Source organism: Mus pahari, chromosome 21 (assembly GCF_900095145.1).
Source record: "Mus pahari chromosome 21, PAHARI_EIJ_v1.1, whole genome shotgun sequence".
NCBI classification, from domain to species: domain Eukaryota; kingdom Metazoa; phylum Chordata; class Mammalia; order Rodentia; family Muridae; genus Mus; species Mus pahari.
In genome coordinates, this window is record NC_034610.1 from 28780462 (window position 1) to 28806245 (window position 25784).

Here is a 25784-nt window from a genome sequence, read left to right on the forward strand (position 1 = left end):
AAAAAGAAAATGGGGCTCCTTTTAATTCTTTCAAGGGGTATTTTATTAATATTTCCATCAAATGGTGTCAGAAGCTCCTGAACCTCTTCATTTGGCATCTTACCCATGTGTGTGTGGGGGGGGGTGCCTGCTTGTCTGGGAATTGAACCCAGTCTTCTTCTAGAACAGCAAGTGTCCCCACTGCTGGGTGACCTCCCCAGCTCTGTGTGGCCCACGCTGGCTTCCACCTGAGCCTAGTCAGGAGCTGCTGACCCTCCATCTGCTGGCACACGTCTGGCCTCAAATGTCTAAATTCTAAGAGAATTGGTTTTATAGGAAAAAAATAAATAAATAAAAAAGAGCAAACCCTAAATGTACGACCTCTCCTGGCTGCACTGGGGTATTCTCAGCCTGGTTCTGGTCTTTATTCGGGATAAGTGAGTCTGGCGTGAGGAAAATGGCTCCAGCAGTGGTTCTCAGCCTTCCTGTGCTGTAACCCTTTAGTACAATTGCTCATGTTGTACTAACCTCAACCATACAATTATTTTCATCACTACTTCATAACTGTCATTATGCTACTGTTATAAATCACAATATAAGCCGGGCGTGGCGGCACGTGCCTTTAATCCTAGCACTTGAGAGGCAGAGGTAAGTAGATCTCTAAGTTTGAGGCCGGCCTGGTTGACAGAAGGAGCTCCAGGAGAGCTGAGACTACAACAGAGAAATTCTATCTCAAAAAAAAACATACACCCACACACAGACATACATACATATACACACACACGCACACACACACACACATCAAAACCAAAAGTTAATTAATTATTTGAAATAATAATAAAATTACTATGAATCACAATGTTAATATCTGATAATGCAGGACCCTTGTGAAAGGGTTGTTCAACTCCCCAAAATGGGCAACTTACAGGAAAAGAACCATTGGGCTATACAAATATTATCTGTGTGGCATAGAGCACTGTGTGTGTATATAACATTTTATTATGATGCTTATTATCCCAGCAAAAGACGTACATTACAGATTGTTTCTTCTCTTCTTCTCTCCCTCCCTCTTTTCCTTTCCGTTTTTTTTTTTTTTTTCTGTTTTGTTTTGTTTTTTGTTTTTTTGTTGTTGTTTTTTTTTCCCCAATTGGAGTATTGTGTTGCCCAGGCTGGCCTTAAACTCACTGCATGACAAAGGGGGACCCTGAACTTTGAATCCTCCTGCCTCCACCTCTTAGGTGCTGGGATTACAGCTCTGCCCTACCACCTCCAGTTTCTATATATAGTAGTTAGGATCAAACCTGGTACCTTGTACATGCTAGATACCTACCTACCTACTGAGCTGCACCCCTGGTCCCCCAATCAACATTTCATCATGCCTGCTGGCCTTGCGAAAGTTTGGTGCAAGGTTCACGAAGGGCAGGTTGAAGTTGTTCCCACGAAGATTGTAATTCCTTTGCTATACATTCCAGCTTCGACATAATGAAGTCCCCGTAAAGGCCAAGTTCACATCCTGATCTTTTCAGTTAACTCAATGGGAAGAACTCTCCCTTGAGTCTGGCATTTAAAAAAAGCATTCCATCATGAAACATTTCACTACCAGAATAAGAAGTCTCCGATGTCTGCCTCGCAGGTCTAATGCTCCTTCTCAGAGCCTCCACTTTGCTATCTGTCTCTAGTAATGGGGCCTGTGCCCTCCTCAGAGTCCCTCCTCGTGATCATCTTTGTCTGTCTATCCTTAGTGTTTAGTAATAAATCCCGTGTCCCCCACAGTTTATCTCAGTGACCCTCTTGAGGGCCCCATGAGAGACTTTTCCGTGAGAAGTGAGAGGTCTGTCGCTCCCTCCTCCTGGCCTCAAAACAGAAGGCAGAGGCCTTGCAAGGCACCTGGAAGGGAGAAGGGAGCAGATCAGAAAGACTCAAGAAACTAAAGCAACTTCCAAAAGATGCTCTGGACTCTCATGGGAAAGCCAAAAGACAGCAGGCCCCTCCCTGGGACGACATCTGAGCGGTAAACAGCCAAGCCCTGTGGTGGGTGTCTCTTTAGAAGAGCTGCCAGCATACTAGACAGTGAGCCCCAACGATGCAGCTGTCCTTCATGGTCACTCCACTCGTGCTGGAGGTGGGGCTGGGAATAGTTCTACCTCATGACCAAGCTATATCCTCCTGATGTTCCTCTCAGTAGCCACACCAAACACTTTGTTCCAATGACATGGGCTTGATTCTTTGTTTGGTTTACTGTCACTGCCCGACCTACGGGGGAATCCATGTTTGTTTGCAACTCTTAAGGAAAAGGCACAAGGCAGATGGTCACACAGATGACATGGCATGAGCTCACTTCTGCCTGGAGAAATATTCTGAACCGTGCTGCTTTCTGCTTGAGAGTGATCATGGAGACTCACAAAAGCTCTGAACTTTCCCAGACTCCCATCCCCCTCATCTCTCTGCATCTCTGCATCTCTCTGTCTCTTTCTATATATATATCTCTGTGTGCCTCTCTATGTGCCTTTGTCTCCCTCCCTCTCCCTCCCTCCCTCTCTTTCCTTCTCCCTCTCTCTCCTCTCCCTTTCCCCATCTCTCCTTCTCTCCAAGGCTGGCCTTGAACTCATGCTTGTGAGCATGACCTTGAGTTTCTGATTATCCTGCCTCCACCTCTGGGGTGCTAAGATTACAGACATGTGCCAACCCCACCCAGTTTATGAGGTAGTGGGGATAGAATCCAGGCCCTCTACCAACTGAGCTACATCCGCAGCCCATCCAGCAACTCTTCTGAAAGGGGGCGGGGCGTGCCTCTCTTCCTCTTTCCCCACTGTCTAGGACATTTAGTTGTGATGGCAGGGTCTCCGGCAATCATTCTGGACCCCTGGGTCGCCGCAGCTGCAGATGAAGGAAAAGCTGGTACACCAGCACAAAACGCCAACTGTGATCTTCTCTCAAGTGAGAAAGAAGTATGCTTTCATTGGAACTGAGCCACTTCTTAATGGCTCCATGTATTTGTGGGCAAACCTAATCCCGATGGGTTCAGTCATGAGAACAGAGCCTACTTTACAGACAGCCTAGAATTTTTTTCATTTAGAATATTTCCTCTTGTGGATACTTGCAGGCTATGCAGGGTTTTCTTACCCTGCACAGCATTAACTTGGGGACTAAAGTCAGGGTGACATGACTAATTGAGAAGAAATGCGAGGTTTGCCTCAAGTTTTCCTGATGAAAGAGCTGAGCTTCCAAAGGCCGGAATGTGGTCAGAACTCTATGCGTCAAGTGTATGTATGTAGGGGTCAGAGGTCGATGTTCTGTGTCTTCCTTGATTGTCCCCAATACCTACTTTTTGAGACAGGGCTGTTGGGGAAGCTGAACCTCACCCTTCCATCTAGATTTGCTGGCCATTGAGTCCCCCAGTGATCTACCTAGCTTCATTCACCCGGTGCTGGGGTGACAAATGTCCCAGCAGTGATATGGGTGCTTGGGATCCGAACTCATGTCGTCACGCTTGCTCAGCATGGAGCATACCCGCTGGGTCATTTTTCCAGCCCCAGAACTCTGTGATTGATGCCTCAGAGCCATGACACCGAGCGAAACAGCTGTTGGTTCAAAAGCTCTGGATTCAGACTTGAATCAAGAAAGCAGAAACCACTATTTTCATGGTTATTTTAAGTACATCTAGAGGTTATACCATGACATTGTTGCCTGCCCTTTAAAAGGAAAAGCCATGTACGCTCATCTAAGATATTCATGCAATTTTATAAAGTAAACTGAGAGAGAGAGAGAGAGACAGAGAGAGAAAGAGAATACAGATGCAGGTGGTATTGAGATTGATGCTGTTTGGAACTCAGAATGTTTGTACACATAAACACCCAAACATGTGATAAGCATCTGGAAACTGTAGAACACAGCTCTCGTCTTGGTGCTGAGCCAGGAATTCGAGGGGCACATCTGCCACGCTTATCACCGCAGGTTAGACTGGAAGTCAGTGAGAAATAACAGCTAGAGTCTCGTTTCTGTTTGCACAGAAAAAGTCTCAGCCCTGATTGCCCCTGCTTTGGCTGTTGCCCGCATCTGACAGCTTATGGAGCACCCAGCTCACGTAGGCATTGCTACTGAAATTCATATGAAGCTCTGTGGACACCATACAGCAGCCAGTCTTGGTGTTAGACACAGCCTCTGAAATTACCGACCATTTTCTTCCTTTTCCCTTTCACCAAGCACACCAGACTGTGTATCCTTGGGCTATGATGCACCGGACACTTGATTCTGGTCTTTCCCTTCCTGAGTCACAGCTCTTAGGACCACAAGCTCTCTGTTCCAATTGTGTTTTCACGCATTTTGAACATATGCACACAGGCAGAAATAGAATTCAATATTGTGTGTTCTGTAGTAGACGTACAGATGGTCCCTGCCTCGAGGTTTGACACAAACTTCTCAATAGTACGAGAGGGACCTACATTCAGTGGACAGCATCCTGGGAAATTCGGGGTCATCTCCACCATCACCAAGGCAACAGCTGATGGACTACGGTGTGATGTTCAGCTAGATTAGAGTCGCGCATGCACTATCAGCTTAACATATGCTTCACTTAGTCTGCGTGTATCAGGACAAACGAGGACCATCTGCGTATACACAATGCTCTCTTGTCACACATCTCTAAACTTTGGCCTTGTACATTACCTCCCCTCTCAGAGTGTAGCGTGAGCCCCTCTGACTGCCAGAGAGAGGGAGCCCCATATCAGTCCATTGTCACAATATCACTTAATCAGTAATCCACCCACTAACTACCAATTTTACTGATCTCCCTATCATAGACTTGAGTGTTAAGGACACTTTGCATATGTCTTTGTCTGGCCCTCTTATTGCTGTGGCCAGTTATCCCATTTTGAATTGTGTCACTTGTTTTGCTACATGGTCAAGTAAGTCACCCATCAGTATTTTAGAAGTTCTCCTGGAAGTCAGCTGCTTGGCTCTGTTCCCTACTGAGCTGTAAAGATAAACACAGGATGCGAATACTAGAGTCAGGGATGCTCCATGATTTCCTCTGTCCTGGTTACCAGTGCCAAGCAGAATGGGCCAAAGCTACCAGGGTCTGCCATGAGAAAGAAGCAGGCAAGCCAGTTCTTTTGCTCCTTACATAAAGATTATGGGTCGTAAATCCTCTGTCAGCCATGTGCGTTTAAGAACCATCCCTAGGGTTCCGAGAGATGCTTTATCTCCATTGATAAAGCACCTGCCACACGTGTATGAGGACCAGAATTTGGATCTCCAGCATTGGAGGGTGGGGTAGGAGGATGCGGACAGCCCTCTGATGCTCATTCACCAGCTTGGCTAAATCAGTAAGCTCCAGATTCAGTGAGAGACCCTGCCTCAAAAATAAGATGTTGGGACTGGAGAGATGGCTCAGCAGGTAAGAGCACTGACTGCTCTTCCAAAGGTCCTGAGTTCAAATCCCAGCAACCACATGGTGGCTCACAACCACCCATAATGAGACCTGATGCCCTCTCTGGCACGTCTGAAGACAGCTAGTGTACTTATGTATAATAATAAATAAAATCTTTAAAAAAAGAAAATAGAATGCTGAGGGGCTGGAGAGATGGCTCAATGGTTAAGAGAACTGACTATTCTTCTCGAGGTCCTGAGTTCAATTCCCAGCATCCACATGGTGGCTCACAACCACCTGTAATGGGATTTGTTACCCTCTTCTGATGTGCGTGAAGAGAATGACAATATACCTCACATACATAAAATACATTAAAAAAAAAAATAGGATACAGAGCAAACAAAAAAGACCCCGGACTGAAACTACTGACTTCCGTGCACACATAGGTATGTGTATACAAGCACACAAACATATATACTCACCATGGATGTTTAAATAAAAAGAAACCATGCCCTAAAGCTTTCAAGTTTAAAATATTTCCCTTCTATCTTCATGGCTTCTGGGAATCTAGCAACCGTAGAAGGATCTTAGAGGAAAGTTTCCTTGGTTTTCAGACTCAGTGGTCCAAGTTTCTCTTGCTGCATTAATGCAGTTACCCGAGTCAGAAGGAGGTAGCGTGGCTTTGTGATACTCGCCTTTCTGCGGGGCTTTATGATAAGACGTGAATGCCTTCTTCACCTTGCTTCACTCTTCTTCCTTAGCTGTGCTACCATAAACTACTCTTAAGAGAAAATGCCCTACCCGCCCCGCTTTCCATTTTGTTAAGACACATGTGCTTGTAGCCAAGCTAGGCAGAATTCTTCATTTTCTTCTAAGGCACAGCCTCACTTCGGAGCTCAGGCTAGCCTGGCTAGAGGTCTTCCTGCCTCTGTCTCCTGGGTGCTAGAATTATGGGTGAGTGCACCCAGCTTCAAAGTTCACCTCTGTGTGAAGAAAGCATAAGTTCGAATTCTCACAAGCCCCAAGGGGACAATTTTGCCCTATACAATCATCCAAAAAAGCTAACTCTCCCAAGCCAGAGCACAGATTTTTGTGTGAGAAATAAAAGTACCACGTAACACTGGGCACTGTGGCGTTCACCTTTAGTCTCAGCACTTTGGAGACAGAGGTAGATGGATCTCCCCAAGTTCAAGGCCATCGTGGTCAATATATTCAGCCCAGTAAGGGCTATACAGTAAGACTCTGTCTCAAAAAAAAAAAAAAAAAAAAAATACTAACATGCATACCTTAATTTTTATCTAAGCATTTGGCTCTAAATTTAAATTTCTCTTTGGCCAAAATCACCTTACAGAACAAAATGATTAGCGATGCTCCTTAATGAGCTAACTACAACTAATTAACTCTGGGGCTGGTGCAGAAGGGAAAGTTCCGAATCCTTCCTCCAAAGCACGTTGATATTTTTAAATTTTTCACATTGTGGTTGCCGTATACACACATTTATTCAAATGTCCCTGTTTTCTATTTATTTATTAGATTGGCTTTTTGATACCGGATCTCACTCTGTAGCTCAGGCTAAACTGGAACACAGTTTGAGGCCAGGCTGGCCTTGAACTTCCCAAGCATCTTGCCTCTGCTTCCCCAGTCTGGAGACAGAAGGCATGTGCCACCACTACCACTCTTGGTCCTCTAGACTCATATTATAGGTTGTTAATGTTCGCTTTCCCTTCCCCCAGAGTACACCCAGAATAGTTTCCCCATGCTCTGTGCAACAACCCCGACCTTCCCCAGTGTGTGGTGACCTGGTCATGGAGCAAGAGGGGAGGGCCTTCAAAATACTGTTAATCTGTGGTTCCTTCGGCTTCACGATATGTGCCCAGTAAGTTGACTTTTGTATTCTCTATGGAAATTCCAACTCCATTTACATTTAATAAAATCAAGGGACCACGGATTACATAAACAAAAACCCACGGAGCAGAAAGGATTTTGTTTTTTAGTAAAATTTCCTAGACCTAAGATGAGTCAGAGCCTCACCGTTAATCTGGTCTTAGAGCAAGGCGATTGTTGGTTTTCAAGCTGTAACAATAAGGCTGAGCTTCTCTCTTGGTTCATCTGACGACTCCTCCGGGTTTACTGAGTCTCCTTCCAGACACTGAGAAAAATAACTAAACGATCCTCAAAGGCTAGCCCACCTTGAGCTCCAGTTCAGCATGCATGTGCTGCGTGCCGTGACTTTGAACTGACTCTTCATCAGCAGGCAGCTGCAAGGAATCACTGTGTTTACATAGGGCAGAAGGGGCCGGGAAAGACTCAACTCCATTTCCTTTAGCTCTGCACAGAAATTATTACCCACCGGGCTTCAGAGCAAAGCCTAGCTCCACGTGCCTCATGTCTTTCTACACGCGTTCCCCTTATGATCTCTCATTTGTTGTGAAAAAGTAAAAGGGTGGCGACATGAACGAAAACTACAGTTTCCTTCCCCCTTCTGTTTATAAGAATTCATTTTGAAAATTGACCAAATCTGTCCTGTGCAGACATATATATTTCTTAGCCCCTTCTGAGCCAAGCTGGTTGCAGGAACTAGTACTATGAGATCTCTAACAGTTCATAAATCCAAACTTCATGTCCATGAGTAATGGAGAATTCAATATGTTGTATGTTATATGTCTGCATTGCATGCATCACACAGAAAATGTATCGCTATCATAAAGTAGCTATGAAATCTGACAGGACCGATTTTTCTTTTTATCTTCTCAGTACATATGAAACAAAGGGCATTTTAGTGACATAACAAGGGGAAAATTCAGTTTGCACTTCTGCTGATAATCTTCAGGCATTTCAAGTATGAGAAACTCAAGGAAAACCTGTCTTGCTTTAAGAAGGGTTTCCTCCGTTGGAAAGCAAGAGAGAATACTTTAAACTAAACCAGTCTTCTTCCCCCAGTCTATCTGTACATTGGGTAAAGACAATCTAAGCTAGAAAATTACAATCACTCACTTCTCCAGCCCATGGTGAGAAAGCTGGTACCTGGTTTAGGGAGACCAGTCTTGGGGGTCTGAGGGCTCAGTGGGGAGGTAGCTCTGGGAGACCACTTGGTTCTAAGGAGGGAACACCACGATGTGCTTGTGTGGCCTGCCTGCCCCTAGTGTTAGGAATGAAGTCCAGACAGACATGGTCCCGGAAGCCTCCTCTCTGAAATCTTTCTTGATTCATCCAAAGTCTTATCTACTCTCTGTTGCCCAAGTCCCACCGCTGTTGGCATGGCAACCAACCATTAGACGAGTAGATGGGTAATATGCACATGAATTCATTGCTCTAAGAGAAAACAGATTTTTGAATCCAAAGAATGAAATACCCTTGAAGCACAAGGCATTTGGACTTTTTGTTGCAAACGGTTCAGCTACAAGAAATGTCTATGGTTGTCTGATGGATCAGCAAGCTGAGCCTGCGTCTCAGTCAGCTTTAATACCATAGTAACCTAGAGAACAATTATTGAAACTTTCCATCCTTCGAATCACAGGCTTTAAGCAGAGGGCCATGCTGGTCATGTGGATGGAGGGAAGGAATTTCCCAGATCACATTGCCCTGTGCTCATTGTCTTGATGCAGGAGGGCCCATCCACTGTGGGTGACACCACATAGGCAGGTGAGTCTGGGCTATGTAAAAAAAAAAAAAAAAAAAAACTTGCTGAGCGTGAGCCAACGACTGAGCCAGTAAGCAGATGCCACTGACCTCTGATGCATGACCTCTGTTCAAGGTCCTGCAAGAGGGAGCCCCTGACCTGCCATCCCCCAGTGATGGATTATGACTTGGTATTTGTGAGCTGAAATAGACCCTTTTGTCTTCCCAAGATGCTCTTGTTCCGAGTGCATTAGCACAGCAAGAGAATAAAACTGGAAAAAATACCCAGATAGAAATGTTGAATAAATGTTCCATTTACCCTCACCTTCTCATGCCCAGTTTGTTAAATAGTCCCCTACCTCCCAGCAAATACACATTTTAGCTGGAAGGCTGACAACCACCGTCGCCTGCACCTTCCCGTGTTAATCGGTGCCCCCCCTCCTTCCTCCTCAGGCTACTAAGTCGGGACTCACTTTAGCCCCCAATTGCCAAGTTGCACTGACCCCATTATTGATGCAATACATCAAAGCAGTGCTGAGCGGAATTTTTTATGTGGATAATTCAGACCCCAGCATCTCAGTGGATGAGGTTACAGTGATTAACATAATAAGCTTGTGCAGCCTTGTAGTCTAGCCTCTGGTGCATCCGTACTATTCTCAGAGGGAGTGTCTAGAGGGTCCAGCGTTCCTTTGTTCTGCTTGACTCATCGCCAGCTGCCTGAGTGGGGTGGAGGTTTGTTTGTTTTGTTGTGTTTTAGTTTTAGTTTTGAGCATTATAAGATGCTGTGTCTTAGATGCTACTAGTGGTGACGAAAAATATCTCCAGAAACTGCTCAGTTTCCCCCACCCCACTCCTGGGAGGGGATGCAGGGAAGAATATCAGGGAAGTTCACTCAGGAGGATCTCAGTGGCATCTTATGGTTTGCAGTGCCATAGGGATGGGTAAGGGGGGGGGGTGAGGCATGAGAACAGCTAGCCCACAGGGTAGAATTTCAGATTTACCTGTATAAAGTAAGTGCAATTTCAATACCAAGTGCAAGCCTTTAATCTCAGCACTTGGGAGGCAGAGGCAGATAGATATCTGTGAGTTTGAGGCCAGCTGGGTCCACATAGTGAATTTTAGGCCTGCCAGGGTTACATAGTATGACCCTGTCGGGGGGGGGGGGGAGGGGGCCAATTGAAGTATAGAAATCGTTTCGAGTTCCCTCACGGATGGGCTAGTGGCTGGTGACAGGAGGACCATACGCAGTTAATGCTTGCTTCAGAGGAGGTAGTCTCGTTCCTAGATGGTACAGCTACTGCTAAGTCACCATTGCTTGTGCAAGCAATCATAATTAAATGCAGGTGGGCCCCAAGACAAATAATAAAAATGGTAACAAGACATGGAGGGAGGGAGGCTTGCTGGGAAGGGGTTTGGTGGGAAGGGAGAAGGCGGAGGTAGATAATAGGGAGGGGCAGAACATGGGATTTCAAAAGACAGAAGGGAGGCAGAGTCGTGCTGCTTGCTCGTGGGATACTTTAGAGCAGAAAGGTGCAGTTGTGGGCTGGCTTTCATCACTAAAGGAGGACATCTCCGGCAGGTGAATTGCACAGACACGCGCCCTAGGGCAGTAGAGGCTCAGGACTTGTCAAGTGAGTGAGGGAAAAAAAAGTGAAAGTCTTTCCCACAATTCCCAAGACGTACACATTTATTGAGAAGTGTTGTGTCGTGGGTCGCAAACCGTGCAGCAAAGTCAGAGCCGCTCCCGTCCAGGCAACAGAGGAGCCCGGCCCCACAACTGGTTCCTCATCTGCTCTCCAGAAGGTGCCTGAGGCTTAGGAGCTGGAAAAAGGCTAGGGAATGTCATCCTGAAAATTCCTCACGGTTCCAGGCTTTTATGAGCCTGTATCTGACAGGACTTCTCTACAAAAAGGTAATATTAATAAAATTGGGTGTGTATGTTGAAATCTGAGAGTTGTCACCCCGTTTCTTCATTGTATATAAGGAGCCAGAGATAGCATAGGGAAACTGGGCAAATACAAGCTCCCTCCTTCAGGGGTGGTGTAGAGAGCACACGGCCTGCCTCTGTCGCATTTTTGTGGCCGTCCTGGTCATTCCTTCTCTCTGATCTTTACACCAGGACTCTTGAGTGCTCTTGGGGATTGTCATGGCCAAGACTTCATGTCATGGCCTGCACTTCAACCTCCTTCTGCACCCAGAGTTCCAAGTCCCTTCTAGCTGGGACCCAATGTCCCCTGCCCCCTTTTCCAAGCTGCTTGTAGGTTTCTGACATTTGAATCAAGCCATCCTGCAGGATCACGCCTGTGCTTACTCTGTGAGCCCATCCTCCGTCAGCATTTCCTGTTTCCGTTCATACTGTAAGTGAAAGAGCTGTAACGAAAAGAGATTGCCAAGACAAATAATGGCTGGGGCTTGCGCAAATATTTTTTATCACAAGCCTCTTTTAAATAGGCAGCCTTCCGAAACCTGCATTCCGTGCTTTTCAGGAAAGCCAAGTCATGCTAAGCAGACTCGATTTGTGATTTAAGGATCTGTCTATTAAATTCAACATGAGACGGATCTTTGCCTTGGCTCTTGAACTTTTTATTAGGGATAACAAGTAAGATAAGGGAATAGATTGCTTCTTTTAAGTCACCGTGTAGGTTTTAACTTGTTGGTGATTTTTCAGGAAGTCCTGAGGAAGTGAAACCTACAGGAAGAGCGACCTGTCCTTTCTCACAAGGGTGGGCTTCTTATCAAGGCCCTTCGGGGCGGGGCTAAGGCTGAACCCTGCTGTTGTCAATCTCCAAGTTAGCCACAGTTGGTGCCTTAGCAAAGTGCTTCTTGCTTTACTTTAGTGAAGGCTGATCACCCATCAGCTCACCTTCTCCCTTGGCAGCCGGCAGCCTGGAAACAAATGACCTTAGAATGGTCACATGCTCAGAAAACAGAGCAGTTTTCAAAGCATGGGAATCTAGCTCTTCCCTGTTTCCTGCACAGCGTTTTGGCAGCTGGCCTTCCCAGCCGCCGCCCACTTCCTTCCCCTAACTGAAACTCTCTTTTCTCCACTCTTGTTTATTTCCAGTTTGTATCTTAAAGTACGGAACTGAGCTTAATTTCTCTATTTAGACACTCGGAGGCGATGATCTCATTCATTGTCAGATGCGTGTGGCATTTACACCAGTGCATCTAGGATTAAAATTGTCAAAACAGTTTTGTAAGGAAAAGAGAGGGTAGGTAAGACTGACATGTTTTTCTTCCTATCTTTAATGCGTCTGTCCTGTTGAGTCGTGACCTTTGCGTCGGCTGTTGAGTCCCACGCTATTCGTTTATGCCCTTTTATATGTCAGGGACTGTGTTAGGTGTTGGAGACAGACAAGGCGGTTCCCTCCTCTAAGGAAGTGCTAGCCCACTGGGCTCATGAGGATGCAAATCTTAGGAGTGGGGGAGGGGAGAAACAGTACTGAGGTGGAAGATGCCCAGGAGGACAAGAAGGGAAATTCCCCTGCCTGACATTCAGGCAAGCTCCTAGGATGTAAGCCATTAGACTGGGGTTTAGATGCTGTGTCTAAGGAGTGGGGAAGGGAAGAAAAGAATTTTCCAGGTGGGAAAGAACAGCAGAGATGATCGTAATAGCAGGGTTGTTTCAGGAAGCTTGGTAGCTAGATGTGTGTGTGTGTGTGTGTGTGTGTGTGTGTGTGTGTGTGTGTGCTGACTTGATAATGTGTGTGTTCCTACATATGTACATCTTTGCATGCATATGTGTTCCTATATATGTGTCTTTGCGTGGTGTGTGTGTGTGTGTGTGTGTGTGTTTGTGTGCGTGTTCCTGCATATGTTCATCTTTGTATACATGTGGGTGTGAATGTGTGCAAAGGTCAGAGGACAACCACAGGTGTCAGTCACCCACCTCACCCTTCCCCTTTTTGAAGACACTCTCTTATAGGTCTGAAACTGAACAGTGAAGGTTACACTGGCTGCCTATCCAGCCCCAGAGATTGACCTGCCTCTGCCTGCCCAGTCTGGGATTATAAACTTAAATTACCATGCCTGGCTTTTTATAACATGGGCTCTGGGTATCGAACTCACATTCCTATATTTATGCAAACATTGTACCAAACTGAGTATCTTCCCTGCCCTGCGGGGGGGGGGGGGGAGACAGAGCGGGGATGGTTTCCGTGAGCAAGGCTTTAAAGCTTCATGGTAAAGATGCTCAGAACTTTTTCTCCTTGAGATAACAGCAAACCTGTGAATGGAGGAGAGTGAGGGGACCACACAGAGTTAAGACAGCAGCTGATGCTGAGCAGAGGAATGGTTATACAAGAAATCCGCTGAATCTCTGAGCAGGTATCTAAGGACTTGGTGTTTGTGGTACTTACCTTCCCTGCTACTGTGATAAACTACTGAGAAGAGCAACATCAAAGCAAACAGTTCATCTGGCTCCCAGTGAGGGGCTGTACTCCATGTGGTGGGCAAGGCTGGTAGCAGGAGTGGGCGGCATTGCATCCACAGTCAAGAAGCGGGGGGGGAAAGAGAAATACCCTTCTTAGCCCAGTCTCTCTTTCTCTCTGTGGTCCTTACATCTCCAACATCCTAGAATCTCCTTTGCATCTTAAGCTTTATCTTCATAGCCTCTTCACAGTAGCCTCTCAGGGCCTCCTTGCAGGGGATTAGAAATCACTTCTGACTTTGCCCACAATAGATGGAGTCATGAGAATGGTCCCATCGGCCGTGAAAAGGAGGGGTATTCTTCCGATTGTTCTGCTATAAATCTTTGCAAAGAAAAATTAGTAAAAAAAAAAAAAAAAAAAAAAAAAAATTCAGGGAGCAGGGAGGGCAGGCAATGAGGGAGGGAACAAATGAGAGTGAAGCTATAAACCCTATCCTTTTCTATAGTAAGCTAAAACATTCATTTCAAACCATAAAATCAACTTGTCAAATGCGTATCAGTGATCATAAAAGATGTTTTATGTCTATTGCCCATATCCTTACCCTTGGAAATTTATTCCAAGAATAGACTTTGAAAGAGATTAAAGCTCATATGTAGCACAAATTCAGTGTGTCTACATGCTGGCAACTGCCCAATTGTTCAGTAACAGAGGGAACCGTTTTACAAATTTTGGCACCCCAATTAAACAAAATTATACGCTACTGTTTTTGTAATCACAAATTCTAAAAGGTTGTAGAACAGAAATAAAATTATACTTTTAAGACAAAGGAGACTCTAGAATTATTTGTATTCTATTAAAAAAATAGGTGTACGGAATGCTAAAAGAAAAAGCAAGAATTAAGTGTATATATAGGTTAAAGTAACATCTGAAAAAAGCTATTTCCATCAGTTCTTGTTGACATTTCTATTTCCCATGACTACTAGGGCTGCATCTTCATTTGTTTGCTTTTTCCTTTTTATCTTCTGGAGCTGCTAAGGATTTGAACTCAAGAATTCCCTCATGCAAGGCAAGCATTGTGCTCTCCGGCTTCAACAGTAACCCTTAGTATTTTTATAAGACTTTTTAGTAAATCCATGTACTTCTACTTCCTATCTATACCATTAATTATGGCCTTAGTCATATTGTCAGTAGATGATCCATATTCCAAAATACTCTTTACATCTGTAGTATTCTTCCCAAATGATAATGGGCAATCACCGCACATGAGTGTCTTGTTAAAATACTGAGTCTGTTGGGGCTGTAGAATTAAGGGCACTGGCTGTTCTTCTACGGGACTGTGTTTGACTCCTAGCACCCGCATGGCTTAGAACTGTCCATAAGAGGGGACCTATGGTCTCTTCCTACCGCTGCAGATACCAGACACACAAATGGTACGCAGATATACAAGCAGGCAAAACATTCATGCACATTAAATCAATTCAAAGTTGTTGTTTTCAATGCTAGTTCTGATTGAGTAGATCTCATGGGTCCAAGAGTCCACCCCCTTAACAAGGTCTTAAGAGATGCTGTTGCTTGCTTTTGGTCCATGGATCTCACGCTAAATACCAAGGCCCTGGAGCTCTCTCTTGAGTAGGAAGACAATACTACTGACCCAGTATCCATGGTGGTTTTGGAAACCAATACTCAAGTTCCATCTGTCACCTCCACAAATAGCACAAAAGCCATGTGGGGGGAGGGGCGGTGCAGGTATGTATATGTGTGCTCGTGCACACAGAGGCCAGAGGAAGACATGGGATGTCTGATTCCATCACTCTCTACCTTCTTCCCTTGTCTCAAGATCTCTTTTCAATGAACCTGGAACTAGGCTGGTGGCCATCAGACCCCGGCAATCTTGTCTCCCACACTCGCACACCCCACTGTGCTGGGGTTACAGGTGCACACAGCCACACTAAGATTTTTTTCATCAATGTGGAGATTTGCACTCAGTTCCTCATGCTTGTGCAACAAAGGGCTCACTCTTACTCACTGAGCCCCACAGTACTATTTCTGTCAACTGGAAAGGAGTCTGAAAAAATGAACAAGATTCTGGAATTCAGCTGCCACCTTTCCTCACATCCCCTGCTCAGTATCCTTAAGCCATGCCTCCAACTTGAAATTTGCTCACCAACAGAACTGATCAGGGGCCCGAAAATAAGAAAGGATAATGTATGCTTGACCCTTTGATAAAGTTTGGAGCCTAGTTACAAGGGTGAAAAATCTCATCTACGTCAAGAAAAGCTTTGGTTGAGTTAAGACTGGGGAGACAGCTCTTGGCCTTCCAGTGAGTCCTTGTGGCCTATTGGGTCTGACAGGGTAGAGACCTGCCTTGTGCGATGAAGTTAAGCATCTTCCGTTGTGAGGGAGATGCCGGGTCACCTCTATGTAGGCATGAGATACAGCACCTTGTAGTGGCCCTGTGTGGCAGGGGTAGGAGCCGTTGTGAGTGCTTGTACTGTTATTAAACATTGACTGCTGTGCTCTGATGATAAGAGCTCATTCCCTACTTGTTTCCATACAGTGACTGAAGCTGGCTTTGGGGCTGATATTGGGATGGAGAAATTCTTCAACATCAAATGCCGAGCTTCTGGCCTGGTGCCCAACGTTGTCGTGCTGGTAGCCACCGTTCGAGCTCTGAAGATGCATGGAGGCGGGCCGAGTGTGAGTTCCTTGTTTTCTTCCTAGCTTTTAAATAAATTAATTAATTAATTAATTAATTAATAGCCAAGGGGTGGAGAGATGATTCCGTGGTAAAAAGCACCTGCCAGTCTTAGAGGACCTGGGTTCGGTTCCCAGCACCTACATCAGGTGGCTCGCAACTAGCTATAACTCCCGTTCTAGGGGATCTACACCCTGTTCTGCATTCCACAGGCACCTGCTCATAAACATACGGGTTTCGTGCACACATAACACAGAAGTAGTTAAAAATGCAAAGCCATATATGAGCTGTAGCACTGACTCCATGGTTAAGAGCACTCACTGACTGCTCTTCCGGAGGACCTGGGTTCTGTTACCAACAACCAAATAGTGTCTCACAACTCTCTGTAGCTTCAGTTCTAAGGGATCTGACAACCTCCATACAAACAAACACGCAGGCAAAACACCAATGCAAGTGAATGAATGAGTGAGTGAGCGAAGGAAACATTATATGCATGTATGTCTAACTTGAAATGTTCTCTTCTTCTTTTGCCACGCCCACATTTAAACTCAAACAGCTTTGATCCTCTAAAAGGCTTAAAGTCTGTTTGGTCTGATTGGATCTTTATAAAATACAGGAAGAAATCTTGGAGACACGTAGAGACCAGCAGTGGTCGCATCACACCTCTGCTGAGGAAACCGGTCAGACCTAGAATTGAGTCCAGAGTTTTTCCAGACCTCCAGACTGTAAAAATACCTGGCGTGATTTCCTGTCCCACTGCACTTCTCCTTGCCATGTGCACCGTGCTGCCACACTGTGATTTCTTCCCATTTATTCCTTTCTGCTCCCTCCTTCCCTTCTTAATCCTGTGGTTCTTTGGCAGAGAAGATAACCCAAGGTTCGGGACCATAAGTAGAAAAGCCGATCACTAAGTCAGTTCCCATTACCAAAATGAATACCTGATACTCGACTCATAAGGAGATGCGATTTATTTTCACTCACAGCTCTGTACGTTGTAATTCTCTGGTCAGCATTTGTACATGAAGCAAGGCAGTAAGTATGTCAGACTGGGAGCCCAGGACAAAGCAAAACTACTCACCTCCCATGTCGGGGTTGGGGGTAGGGGTAAGGCTCCCTGTATTTCCCCTAGCAGCTCCCATTAGGCCTCTCCTTCTAAGACTCCACCACCTCCCACTAGCTCTCTTGAAGCAGTTCTGTGGTGATATTTTTGATCCAGTACAATGTCTGCTTCCCTTCAGCGACATTGCACACATAGCCACAGCTGCCTCTTGTCTGCTCACTCAGCTGAGATTTGCGTTTCTAATCCATTATTTGGGCAGGGGAAAAAAATCCTGTGACCTTTGAACCTGCCCGTTTTAACACAGTTCTTTTTCTCGTCACTGTGACCAAATACCTCATGAGAAGCAGCTTAAAGGAGGAAGGGCTAGCTGGGGCTCATGATCTGAGGCAACAGGATAGGGGACCATTGGTGCCAGGAAGAAACAGTGACTGGCGCATGAGGAGACTGTCTTAGTTAGGGTTGTACTTACTTAGAGTCAGACACCATGACCAAGGCAAGTCTTATAAAGGACAACATTTAATTGGGGCTGGCTTACAGGTTCAGAGGTTCAGTCCATTCTCATCAAGGCAGAGCATGGCAGCATCCCGGCAGGCATGGTGCGGGGGGAGAGTTCTACATCTTCATCTGAAGGCTGCTAGCAGAATTCTGGCTTCTGGGAAGTTAGGACAGATTCCACGCCCACAGTAACACACCAACTCCAACAGGGCCACACCCTCTAATAGTGCCACTCCCTGGGCTGAGTGCATGCAAACCATCACAGCAACCGATCCCACAGTCTGCAGTCGGAAGCAGAGACATCGCTTGTACCATCTTGCTTTGTGCTTCTGTCCCGTTCCCCTTTGTATTCAGTCATGGACCCCAGCCCATGGGATACTGCTGCCTCCATCCACCATAGGTTTTCCATCCTCTCTGGAAGTACCCTGACAGACATACCCGAGGGTGCTTCTCATTAATGCCCTGGGCATTTCCTAATGCGTTCGAGATGACTGAAGTGTTTTTAATTTTTGTTTTTTTTTTTACTTGTTCACTTTACATCCCGCTCACTACCCCTCCCTCCTAACCACCCCCATCCTTGCCTCCCCTTTTCTTCTGAGCAAGTGGGCCCTCCCCGAGATATCCCCCACCCTGACACATCAAGTCTCTGGTAGGCTAGGAGCTCCCACTGAGGCCAGACAAGGCAGCCCAGGTAGAAGAACATGGGACAGCCCCCACTTGAGTTGTTCAGGACCCACATGAAGACCATGCTGCACCTCTGCTACATATGAATGGGGAGGCCTAGGTCCAGCCCATGTGTGAATATTTAACTGCTGTGCCACTGGCATTTTAAATCCATAGCCTGTCTTCTAGCACACTAACCGTTCTTGGTGCGGTGTAAGAACTGACATCCGAATACTCTGAATCTACACAATCTTTTCCCAGTTAATCCTTTAACTGCACTACAGTAATCAGGTTTCTGGAGACAGTAGAAGTCACTGGGTGTGTAGATGTGTGGTGGGAGGTGGAAGGGAATAAAGAACCAGGTCATGTGATTATAAAGCATGCAAGCGCAGAATCCAGGACCTCCTTACTCACCTGGGAACTCAGGAACCATTGATTGTGTGGGTCCAGTCTGATGGCAGGCTGATGGAAAAGTCTCCATGGCTTAGAAGAGGCCAGTCTCTGTTATATGTACGTAAACCAGTAGATCTCATCAAAAAATAGCCTCATAAAATCATATACAATAATGCTTGACCAAATATCCAGACACCCTAAATCCTCCACAAGTTTAACACATGGAGTAAACCACGTGTTTTGGAGTGTAGGGCATTGACAAAATTTAATATCTTTTTTTTTTTTTTTTTTTTTTGACCCAGGGTGGAATGACTGCATTTTCCCAAATATCCGCAAACCTCTTTCTGGGCTCTCCCTTCAGTTGATCTGGTCTAGTTATGTCTCTTCGTGCTGACATACTGTGGAGATCCCAAAGCCAGGCGGTTCCTTCACATTTGACCTACAAGTGACCCTTTTCAAGGATAGCTGCACTTTACCAATGGACTTTATTTTACTTTTTGAGGTTTGCAGTATCCAGCCTACATAAGACTAGCTCCATTTCGGTGAACTACATACTTAAAACCCTGTGTGTATTTGAGAATTAGCTTATAGGTTCTGCAGTCTCTTTGGGTTCTCTATTCAAAGGACATTAGACACCTCTCCATAGTTCTGTTTGAATATATCCCAATGGAAGTTATTGCTTATTTCATAAGGATCTTCTATATCTTTGTACAGATCTGTTCCCGTAGGCTTTCTATCTTTAAATGACAGATTATTTCTGCTCTTATATGTTATTTTGTCACTATCCTGGCTGAATTCACTTAATTGTACTGATTTAACCTACCACATCTTTGGGGGGTTCTGGGCTGCCATTCATTGCTCAAAATGAGTTCCTTTTTTTTTTCCTTCCAGTCCGTATGGTTTCTTCCCTTGTCCCTGGCAAGGGCTTCGTAATTGCAATGCCGTGTTGGATGTGGTGCTGGCTGCAGGCATCTTCTTAGTTCTTATCTTCAAGGGGGTTGGTTGTTTAAACAGCTCATCGCTGAGTGCGTGCAAGGCTTGGGATCCATTTGTAATGAGGTCTAAGGGATTACTTTCTATTTTTAATTGGCCAAATTAGCATAGAAACGGATACAGGCTTTTCTTCTATCTTTTGAGATGACAATTTGAGTTTTCTCTTTGAGATCGTAAGGCTTGCTTAAATTATCATTACTTGCAAGAAATTTGTGCCTTGCCAGAACAAGCCTGATTTAGGCAGCTATATCTGCTTTACAAATAACTAGATTTTACTAGTCAGTTTTCTAATGTTTTGAGTCAGGTTTCCTACCCCCACCCCCACCCCCATTTATATGAGTAAGGTGTTAGATATACAAAAATTAAAATTTTGAAGTTTTTTTTTTCTTAACTAGGGAAGGTTTGTGTAAAAATTACAGTAATTGATTTATTCAAAGTTGAGTAGACCTCTCCTTTTAAAGCAGACCTATTGCTATAGGGAAGAACACTTTTTTTTTAAGTCGTGGGATGGATCTTAATTTTTGTCTCCTTATTTCAGGTAACTGCTGGGGTTCCTCTCAAGAAAGAATACACAGAGGAGGTAAGAAGGTCTAATCGTTCAATGCAATCAATGAGTAGCTTCCAGTTGACTGCCAATGAACGTACAGCTTAGAAATAGACTTACCTGGACGGAGGAGATGGCTCAGTGGGGAAACGCCTTGCAAGCATGAGAACCTGAGTTCCATCCCTAGCACCCGAATAGAAAACAAAACATAGTGGCAGACACTTGCTTTCTCAACACTCGGGAGGGCGGAGACAGGTAGATCTTTGGGACTCAATGGCCAGCCAGCCTTCTTCATGAGCTGTAGGCCAGGGAGAGACTCTGCCTCCAAAAGAATACCTGAAGAATAGCCAAGGTTGGCCCCACATGCGTGCGTGCACGCACATACACTATAATTTCATGTTTTTAAAAAGCCCCATGAAAATGGATGGGATAAAAGGACGAAACCCCTTTCAGTTAACTCTCGAAGCTGAAGAAAAGATAAATATAGACTTATTTGCTGTCCTCTACTCACAAGACAGCTATCCGAGCCCAGAGATGAGTGAAGATTTCACCTATGTCTTCTTTTGTTGTAGCAAAAGCTGTCTCTTGGGAGATGCACACTTGTTTTTTATGACTTATAGGAATGCAATCAGTACCTGTCCTGCTGACCAACTGGTTAGCTCGTGACAGTACCACTTAGCTCCTACAGGTGGCGCCATGAGTTTAAACCAGACGAGGCAGAACCCCTTCAGCATACGGGGGGCTTTTGCTCCCTAGCTGCAGAGGGTGGCCTTGCCTACGGTCTGTTAGCCAGTCTTCCATAGCAGTAGTTGCCTGGCCCAAGTCTCAGATACATGTGCTTGGACCCAGAATGGTTTTAGAACCCACCTTGACCGGGAGTCACCTCTGTCTGTAGTCATCTTTCTTGGAAACCACACAAGGTGACTTAGGTCTCCTTTTAAACGTGTCTAGGACAATAAAGAAAAGATAGAAACAAAAGTTACCAGTGTGGTGAGGCTGGGTCTAGCTTGAGGGGTGGGAGGGTTAGGTAAGGCATAATGACACAGAGGCCGGTGGTTTCCTTCCAGAACATTCAGCTGGTAGCTGATGGCTGCTGCAACCTACAGAAACAAATTCAGATCGCTCAGCTCTTCGGGGTGCCCGTGGTGGTGGCACTGAATGTCTTCAAGTGAGTCCAGCTTTCGGCTGTCTGTGGGGCCACGCTAGTGACTACATTTGTGTCCTGCGGGCACTTGGCTTTCTCAGCTTGATCTGAAAGACACAGAATTCTGTTTGTTTGATTTGGTTTCATTTTCCCAAATGTGTTCTCTAGTGTTACTGTGGAAATGAGACACACTTAGAAAATGAGCATTAGTTTGGTTTGGGGGAGGGCGTGGTATTTTGGGTTTTCCTGTTCTACCCAGTGATTCTGTCTAAATAGACTGAATGAATGATCAAAAGGAGATGTTATGGAATTTCTTGATTAAAAACCCATAAGGTTGGGTGTGGTGGTGCACACACCTTTAATCCCGAACTCTCCAGAGGCAGAGGCAGGCAGCTCTCTGTGAGTTTGAGACCAGCCTGGTCTACAGAGCTAATCCAGAAGAGCCAGGGTTTACACAGAGAAACCCTGTCTCAAAAACAAAACAAACAAAAGAGCATTTGAGTCATGTTAAAGGGGATTCTTTCTACATGCTCTTTCGTCGTGTCTGATTTATTTAAACATAACGAGACCACTTCTGATGTTCACAATATATTCAGTGTTAGGGAGTGAAGTTCTATATAAACCGTTAGTCTTTCTCTCAAAACATCACTAAGTGAATACAGATGCAGAATCCACAAACGTTCTCATCACCAGGACGGACACCCGTGCAGAGATTGACTTGGTGTGTGAGCTCGCTAAACGGGCTGGCGCCTTTGATGCGGTCCCCTGCTATCACTGGTCGGCTGGAGGGAAAGGATCTGTGGACTTGGCTCGGGCTGTGAGAGAAGCTGCGAATAAAAGAAACCGCTTCCAGTTCCTGTACGATGTTCAGGTAAGTCTAGCATCTACCATGGCAACAGTGGAGTGGCGGCTCTCGTATCTGGTTGAAGGCCAGCGCTTAAAGCACTGTTTATGTGACCCCTTTTATGTGGCCTTCTTGGAGACTCAACAGTGAAGGAAGCTCATGACTAAAGGCATTAGCCATCTGATGTGACCTTTGCCAAGGGTAGGTCATGACCCAGCCCCAAATCTGCTTTTAAAGCCAAGGTTCTGCTTTCAAATATTGGGCCCAAGGGAGGGGACGGTTCTGGGTGGTAAGCTATGCTCACAGGGGTTGACCTTCCAGCAACAAGGCTTTTGAACAGTATCAGAGCTACTCAATTAGAAGGCATGCTGCTTGTATCTCCTATGGTTCTTTCCTGTGTGTGTGTGTGTGTGTGTGTGTGTGTGTGTGTGTGTGTGTGTGTTATGTGTGGACACACACAAGTCACAGCATGCACGCAGAAATCAGAGGTCAGATTGTTCGAGTCAGTTCTGGCCTCCCACAACGTAGGTTCCAGGGATGGAACCACAGGCGGGCGAGGCTCAACGGCAGCCACCTTTATTCACAAAGCCATCTCACCAGTCCTCACTGTGGTTTTCTTGCCCAATATCTTACATAGCTTTTCCTTGTAGTAAAATATATGTTTCCATTTACAAATCGCTGGTATTGAGGACATTCGCATCATTGTGCAGGGCTATTCTCATCTTAGAACACTGAAGCTGGGTATCCAATTAACATTTCCCCACCCCACTCCCCCTTCCCACAGATCCTTCAATGAACCACCATCCTACTTTATGTCTCAGAATTTGACTTTTTAGATGCCTCTTATGAATGGGATCTTGCCGAAATAGTCTTTTATTGTCTTTCTTTTCTTTCTTTTCTTTTTTTTTTAAACACAGTCCATGGATGATGTCATAGCACATGTGAGAATCCTCATTGCTTTTAAGACTGGATATTGTCTTTACTACGTGTATGCTCTGTGTGTGTGTGTGTGTGTGTGTGTGTGTGTGTGTGTGTGTGTTGGACTGTATAACCAGCAATGAGAATACTAGGTTTTCTGGCTTGGTTTTTCTCTTTTTCGTGGGGGGCAGGTGGGTTTTGATGTTTGTTCTTCTGAGACAAGCTCTCCTACAGTCCTGGCTGACCTTGTAGCTAAGGGTGGCCTTACATTTCTAATCCCTCCTGCCTCTACCGCCTTAGTTCTTGGATTGAAAGCATGTGTCACTGTATCCAGCCTTATAATTCATTTTTAAACTAATGTTGGCACTCAGCCTTGGTGGAAGAGGCACACTGGGAATTCAAGGTTGCTCTCCAATCCATAGTAAGTTCAAAAACAATGGTTCTGTTGTTGTTTTAGTTTTTTGAGACAGGGTTTCTCTGTATAGCCCTGGCTGTCCTGGAACTCACTCTGTAGACCAGGTTGGCCTCAAACTCAGAGAAGAGCTCCGCCTGCCTCTGCCTCCCATATGCTGGGATTAAAGGCGTGCACCACCACTGCGCAGCCAGAGCTACATGAGACCCTGTCTCAGAAAAACAGAAATCTGGGTTTTACAAAGCTTCACACACACACACACTCACACACACACTCACACACACTCACTCTCTCTCTCTCTCTCTCTCTCTCTCTCTCTCTCAAAGGAGCCCTTCCTGTTTGTATGTGTGTTTCACTTTTAATCATTTTTATTCCTAAGTATCTATTCCTTTTTCAAAATTGTCATATATTGACAAATCAGAGCTGTATTTATTTGTAAAGTCCATAACTGATATGCCATGGACTTCAGGCAGGGTCCCGTTAGACCACACTTCCCTCTCTGTGAGACTCAGGAACTGTGAGCAGAATCATAGAAACTCAGTTTTACAAAGGGATGACCCTGAAAGTAAGCCTTGCTTGCTCCATTGGGAGTTAAGATGAACCATTCCCCCTCCCCATCCTCTCCGTCCTCCCCATCCTCCCATGCCCTTCCTTATCCTTCCTCTGAGTTTATACACCTTTTGAGGTGTGACCTTCACAGCGGGGGCAGGCTTACATTTGTGTTTGTTAGGTCTTCCCTGTTACTTAGGTAAAACCATAGAGCCTTTCTCTGAGGTGAAACTGGGGCTGCATGGGAGAAAATCAAAGTACAGCCAACCATGAGCTTATGACCTGGGACAGTCACAGCCCCCTCTCCCTAGTTTAGGTTTGGGTTCTACCCTGCAAGCCATTTTCAAAACAGAGTGTATGTGGGGGTTGTTGTTGTTGTTGTTGTTTGGGGGTGGTTTTTTTCTAGTTGGTTTTGAGAAAATTACTTCATTTTTCTTCAAAGATTCAAATTTGAACATATTCCAGTTAGAGGTGGCCATTGTGACTTTTCTTGTCATCGAAATTTAAGGCATTTGCCACCAGATCCTCAAATTTTATAGACATAAATTTAAAATACATGTATGCGTGCACATGTGTTTACATCTATGTATATGAAGTAGAGATTTTTTTTTTTAGAGTAGAGGTGTGATTAATTCAAAGTTGTTCGTTTTTAAATGTCCTTAGGGTTTTACATACATTACTGTGCATATGGGGTTGAATCTGTAGAATTTTAAAGCTTCTCGGTACATCTTACTCACTTTGTAGGGAAGTGGGTAGGGGAGACATACTCAATAAGAAAGGTTACAAGCCCCTTCTCTGTCCTCTTCTGTCATCTCTCCCTTGGTCACTTGTGCCTGCCTGTCCTTTGCCCTGTTTCTCCTTTCTCCTTTGTAGGTTCTGGGCCCTTCGGGTTGTCTGTGACAAGCTGTCTGCACATGTCCCAGCTGGTGGAGTTTCTTGTTGGTGACTCTGCTTTTCTCACTTCTGTGTTGTTTTCTTCTTTATTTCTTATCTATGCATGAGCTGCCTTAGCGGAGATCAGTCTTCCATCCTGCCTAGGACCAACCTCCTCTGAGTGATTCATGCCTAATTCCCCCACAATATCCAGAGCAGATCTTGCCCAACTCTGGCTCTCCTGAGGCCTCCGTTGACCTGCATGCACCTCCATAGCCCATCTGGTGCTTCATTCCTATGTGCAAAATGGCCACAAGAGATCTAAGCCACACGCAAGAGTCACCCTGACTTTTGAAGTGTCCCCTTCACTGTCCCATTTGCCCCCTCCCAGCCCTGTCTCACTGATGAAAGAAACAGCATTTGGATGGGGGGGGGGGGGGGGACAGAGTGTAGTTTCGTTTATGTGCCCTGTGAAAAACGGAACATCATCACCATGGAAGTTTCTAGAAATGCATTGTTCCCGCTAACACTATGAGGGAATCTCCAGTGGCAAGCTATGAAGGTCCCACTACAAGTTGAGAGGCCACCATTCACCCCATCCCATTCTCGTAGGACAAGATCATAGTACCCTCATTGTAGCCTCAAAGTGGACCTTAAAGATACCAAGTATTATAAAATATATCTCAAGGGCTGGTGAGATGGCTCCGTGGGTAAGAAGAGCACCCGACTGCTCTTCCGAAGGTCCAGAGTTCAAATCCCAGCAACCATATGGTGGCTCACAACCATCCTTAACAAGATCTGACGCCCTCGCCCTCTTCTGGAGTGTCTGAAGACAGCTACAGTGTACTTACATATAATAAATAAAT

The 25784-nt window shown here is 45.3% G+C and overlaps 1 protein-coding gene across 1 annotated transcript in view; it reads left to right on the top strand.

Annotated features, from left to right (window-relative positions):
- Mthfd1l (methylenetetrahydrofolate dehydrogenase (NADP+ dependent) 1 like) overlaps positions 1-25784 on the top strand; it is a 184297-nt gene that overhangs the window by 97883 nt on the left and 60630 nt on the right. Inside the window, exons 21-24 of the mRNA XM_021220926.1 lie at positions 15893-16032; positions 20173-20214; positions 21246-21346; positions 22016-22193. Coding sequence (XP_021076585.1) covers positions 15893-16032; positions 20173-20214; positions 21246-21346; positions 22016-22193 — 461 coding nt within the window. The remainder of the gene's footprint in view (positions 1-15892; positions 16033-20172; positions 20215-21245; positions 21347-22015; positions 22194-25784) is intronic.